General features: G+C 33.9%; 1 protein-coding gene across 1 annotated transcript; it reads right to left on the bottom strand.

Annotated features, from left to right (window-relative positions):
• Positions 1 to 256: 256 nt before the first annotated feature.
• On the bottom strand, positions 257 to 1,409 carry LOC141630867 (protein FAR1-RELATED SEQUENCE 5-like). Its single transcript, XM_074443612.1, has 3 exons — positions 800 to 1,409; positions 598 to 737; positions 257 to 523 (listed from the first exon to the last, which is right to left on the bottom strand). The coding sequence occupies exons 1-3, from the start codon at positions 1,407 to 1,409 to the stop codon at positions 257 to 259; spliced, it is 1,017 nt and encodes a 338-aa protein (XP_074299713.1).
• Between the last annotated feature and the right edge of the window lie 4,730 nt (positions 1,410 to 6,139).

The raw sequence follows: 6,139 nt of genomic DNA on the forward strand, positions 1-6,139 counted from the left end.
AGCTACTCTCACATGTTATTCACACTATCCATTTCCACAAAGAATATCCGTTTTCTATTAAAAAATTAACAACACATTAATAGAAGAATAGCAGTAGAATAACACAACAAAGCAGAGAATAGCGAGAGTAACACATGAATAATAGGGGAATAAAAGAGAATAAGAGGATAACATTACAATAATAGGAGAGTATTAGTCCAGATTCATACCTCTTCGATTTCGATTCTTCTTCATCATCGTCATCGAAGGGGGACTTTCAAAATGGAAGAGTACAAGTTCTCTTGTTGTGGTTCACCCACTTCTTACGATTACCGCATCTTCGCTTCCTCTTTTGTTGCTTGGTCTTGGCCTTTTCTTTGGAGGACCTTAATCTTTTGCCACTGCCCTTATTTTTGGTCTTGTTTGGCGGTCGAAGGTCAATATCATTTGAAGCTGTGATGCCTATAAGAGCCTCGATTTCCTGGTTTTTAGTCTTCGGTTCAGTTGGTCCTGTGATGTTCTCCCTGAACTGTGTCAGGATTTTCTGCAGTTGCTTCATGTGTAACGGTAGCATAACCGTCCATCACCCCAACAGATTGCATAAATCTCGGACCAAACCTTTGACATCTCGGCTTTCTTGATGTCGGCTTCATCAATCTCTTCTATCATCTTTCCATTTTCATCTCGGACAAGCTGGCTCGTAGGATTTCTTTGTCCATCGAGCAAGGACATAAGGGTCGGGTATCCTGTGGACCCGCCTACCATTCCACACCCACAAAGATATGGCGACAAACAATGCCATGCCTCTCAAATGACTTACATGCACATTTGCTCTCGTTAGTTTTGGTGTTAAATTCAACTCGGAAGCTCCTGTGCTTCAGTCCATCACAAACGTCATGATACTCCACCGCCCCTACTGTTGTCAAACCCCCGACCCCCATGCTGCATATGGCATGTTTGACTTCATTCTGAAAGTCCGCAAAGATAGGATGGGTGTAGACATGTGAGGCATGCATCTCTACCTTCATCGGCCCTACTTTCTCGAGCATACTATGCTCATTGGCATTATCCATCCTCCTTTGTGTATGCCTTTGCTGCTCTATTGCGGAATTGTACCTCATCCAAAACTCGATGAGGGTTCCAAAATGGCTTTCAAACCGCTTGAAATAGCTGTTTGAACTTTCGGATCTCTGGGTTGTTCGCAACAAACTACCTAGAGGCAGATCCCGAAAGTATGCCGGTATCCACTTTTGTCTGATTGCAAAGACATACTTCAACCACCGGTTGCTTTCCATACCATGGGCTTCAATAACAGTTTTCCATTTCTGTTCAAATTCGTGTGGCTCGAGGTCGACATCCCACACAACGGCATTTATGTCGGTCATAAATTCCGTATCATTGCAGATTGCCCTTCCCACTTTCTCAGGCATTTTCTGCATGATATGCCACATGCGAAGATTTGAATGAGAATGGTTGAAGACATTTGGGCAGGCTTTTTTAATTTCCGGCACCGGTCCGTAATTACACATTGAGGTTCTTTCTGCCCCATTGCTTCGAGGAATTTTTTAAAAATCCACTCAAATGAATGCGACTCTCAAGTCAAGTAACCCATTGCAAAAGTCACCGTCTTCTTGTTGTGGTCTACTCCGGTGAAGGGAGTAAACACCATGAAATATTTGTTTGTCCCATAAGTAGGGTCAAACGAGATCGTGTCTCCATATAACTTGTAGTTGTTTATCCCTTCCTTATCAGCCCAAATAACCTTCGTCAAGCATTTGTTCTCATCCTGATCATAAGCAAAATAGAACCCCTTTGTTTCAGCCAGGATTTTGAAATGCCCAATGAACATTTTAGCATCGTTATCCCAATGTAACACTTGATATTTCGTTTGAAGTTTTTGAAGTCTAGCAAAGAGGCACCGATATTCTGATAACCATTTGAGTATTCCTTGAGAATTCTGAAGCTCAATGTTGGACCTATGTTGAGCTTAGTATGATCAATAATGGTCCTCTTAATGTAGTCATGGACGTCCCTTGAGAGCTTCTAGAACTCCCTGTTTTTGAGTAAAGAGAGTGATTGTGAACGTCTACAAAGACATCCACAATATACCCAATGGTCTACGTAATCTGCCCCTGTTTTTTCACAAGGTTCTCAACCTCATGTGCGCCTTGCAAACCACACCTTGTCGAGCATGCTTCTTTGGTGTCGTCTAATTCGTCGGTCTTTGTTCTCTCATGTACTCAAATTACAGCTTCATGATTTGTTGCTTCAAGTCGCAGATTTTCTTTTTTCATATCCCTATACCGTCATTCATTGTACAGACCCGGTGATTTGACGCCGACGCCCCTTATATTGCGCATTTCGTACCTTCTCACATCAAATCCAAGCCGATTGCATATATGCTGTAGAACTGTACTGCATCCTCCAAGGTATTAAAGAACATGCCACGTTTAGGCGTAAAATCACTCTCAACAGTCCTTACCCACTGCTCAGTCCCCCGGGTGTACTGCTGTAATGAAGAGTTGAAACAAACTCATCATTTTCTTCGTACGAACAAAGTTGGCTGGTGTATATATTGTTATTAGAAGAATCCCTAATACGTAAGACTGCATTGTCTTCAACAATAGACACAAGAGAAAGATCCGCGACAAGAAATTAATATAATGAGTACGATCATTGACAACAAAATCACAATAACATCACAATAACAAGAGCACGGGAGAGAGATCAACATTGCAAGAATGTGACAATAACAAGATGATAAAAAGGTGTGAAACAGACGACAATCAATAACATCACAATAACACTAAATGTGTTTATCTTATGCTACTCTCTTATCGGTAGTATATTTTCACGCTACAAAGACAATAATATCACAACAATAGTAGCATAATATCGAATAATAAAGACAATAATATCAACATGTTTCTCTACTTTTTTACAATAATAGTACAAAGAATATCGAATAACAAGATCGATTCTACTTTATTACATACGAGATAATATCGTATTTATTATGTTACTCTTTTGCAAGGCATATATTTTCATGTTACTGCACAATAATAGCACAATAATATTACAATAATATCACAATAAATCGAATAATATAATCATGTTTCGTATTTGTTACAATAATAGTACATTAATATCGAGAATAACAGTTCTCTTTTTCTATCATGTAATACAAGCCGATAAAGACAATAATATCAGAATAACAGCTGAGAAACACATAGAAATCAATAATTGATTTATAAACACTCAGACTAATAATAGTACATTAATATCAGAATAACAGTTCTCTTTTTCTACTCTAATACAAACCGGATAAGTACATAATAATATCGAATAACAAATTTGAGAAACACGTAGAAATCAATAATTTATTTATAAACAACGGCGGATGAAGAGATAAGAATCAATAGCAAGATACTGTTTCTATATTCACCGTCGAGTTGATTTCTTCGCTAACATTGTTATTGATCTCGTTGTCCATCTTTTATACCGAAAAAAAGTAAAATCAAGTATTGAATTCAATTAAAATCAACGAATTTACACTAAAAATCAACGATTTTTACATTAATTAGGGTTTTTTACATTAATTCCGAAAATACGATTGAATATACTAAAAATCAACGAATTTACATTACCTGTAATTCGATTGCAGCTAAAAATCAACGATTTTGTGTAATTTTATTAGGTTTTTTATGAATTTTCTACAGTCGGCGTTCTGATTTTTGAGTTTTCTCTGTTTTTGATTTGTAGAGAGATGTAGAGAGAGAGAGAATATCGTTAGAATGAGGTTTGTGTTTTCATGTTTCAGCGCTTTTGTATTTTTCGATTTTTCCTTTTTTTTTTTTTTTCTAATTTATCTTTTAATCTCAGCCCTTGATTTCTTTTAATCTCAGCCCTTGATTTCCCCAACTCACAACTCACCATAAGACTCCAACTCACGAGATCCCGCCTATATATATATATATATATATATATATATATATATATATATATATATATATATATATATATATATATATATATATATATATATATATATATATATATATATATATATATATATATATATATATAGTCAAGTTCTTATAAGTCCACCTAAATATTTGAGTCCCTAAGTCCTCTCTACATCCCTTAGATCTTCCACTAAGGATGGTTGAGATTGAAAGCAACAAAACACACTTAACACTAATTAGTTTCCTATACACTAATTAATCCACTTTCTCTCTCTAGCTTTAATTATACATTCACTAATTGATTATTATACACAATTAACACTGTTTTTTGTCTTATGCTTTCAAGTTTATGCAATTTTTTTTTTGAGAGAGAAAGTTATACAAATTTTATGACACTTTTACTGTTTTACAAGTGTAATTTTAACAAAAAAAAGTGTAACTTTAACAAAAAAAAAAAAAAAAAAAAGCGGTTTTGACGGAGATTATTTTGAAATTTCAAATTTTGAAGAAAGTTTACGACAAATTTTGCGTTTTACGACAAATTTGAAATTTAAGCAAGTTTACGACAAATTTTGAGAAATATTTTGAATTTTTCAAATTTTAACACAACTCATTGTAAATTGAGTGAGTTATAAGTGTAACTTTAGTCTTTTAGAAGTATAACTTTAGTCTATTAAAGTGTAATTTAGTCCATTAAATTTTAATTTTAGTCCATTGAGAGAGTATCTTTAGTCCATATTAAAAGTGTAACTTTAGTCCACTAAGAGTGTATCTTTGGTCCACCTTAAAAGTGTAACTTTAATCCATTGAGAGAGTGTAACTTTAGTCCTTTGAGAGTGTAATTTTAGTACATTGAGAGTGTAATTTTAGTCCATTGAAAGGATAACTATAATAGAGATAAGTGTAACTTTAATAGATATAAGTGTAATTTTAATGGATGAAAATGTAATTTTAATGGAGAAAAGTGTAACTTTAATAATAGAACAAAATGTAACTTTAACAGAAAAAATGTAACTTTAATAGAAAAAAGTGTAACTTTAATAGAAAAAAGTGTAATTTTAATAGAGAAAAGTGTAACTTTAATAATAGAAAAAAGTGTAACTTTAACAGAGAAAAATATAACTTTAATAGAAAAAAGTGTAATTTTAATAGAAAAAAGTGTAATTTTAATGAAGAAAAGTTTAACTTTGATAATAGATTTTAATGAAGAAAAATGTAACTATAATAATAGATAAAAGTGTAACTTTAACAGGGAAAAATGTAATTTTAATAGAAAAAAATGTAACTTTAATTGAAAAAAGTGTAATTTTAATAGAGAAAATTGTAACTTTAATAAGAATAAAGATAGGTGTAACTCCAATAAAAATACGTGTAACTTTAATAGAGAAAAATGCAACTTTAACAGAAATATGTGTAATTTTGAGTTTACTAGAAGATTAAAATCAACAAATAAAAAAAATCTGAAAAAAAGAATCTACTTTAACTTTTCAAAATTAGATCTTACTTTTTCAAAACTAGATCTAAACTTTTTCAAAACTAAATCTAAAAAAAATAAATCATAATTTCATTTCAACAAATAAATCTAATAACAAGACGAATTTAAACAATACGAGATTTCAAAAAATATAAATCAAGACGATATTTGACATATGAAATTTGAAAAAAACAATTACTAAATCTGAAAATACGATATTTCAAAAACGAAGACGATATTTTTAAAATAAAAAACAAGATTTGAGAAAAATGAGATGTTAAAACACCAAAAAAATATAATCCCAACCATTACCACTAATAACAACCACAACCCGCCACCAACGCAGTACCCCCACCACGCCCTCTGACACACGACCCACCGTCCCTACCACGTCCTTCCCGCCAACAACGCACGAGGTGGTTTCAAATTTGGAAAAAAAAATTGAAAAAAATAAGAAGAGAACCACCACCACAAACCAATCACGACCACGAACCAGCCACCACCGCCACGGGACAACCAAAACCACCACGAGCCAAAGACCACGAAACACCTTAGATCTGAAAAAAAAAAGAGAAATAAGAAAATAAGACGACATAGGACGAGAGGAGGAGGTGGACGTCGGGTTTGGTGCGGCTGGAGAGGCGGCAGAGGAGGAGATCTTGTAACACCCCCATATTCAGAGGAGCCTTAACTAGGCCTTCCTTAGCCTATAAGGGCGTTA

The sequence above is a fragment of the Silene latifolia genome, chromosome Y, assembly GCF_048544455.1.
Source record: "Silene latifolia isolate original U9 population chromosome Y, ASM4854445v1, whole genome shotgun sequence".
Lineage (NCBI taxonomy): Eukaryota > Viridiplantae > Streptophyta > Magnoliopsida > Caryophyllales > Caryophyllaceae > Silene > Silene latifolia.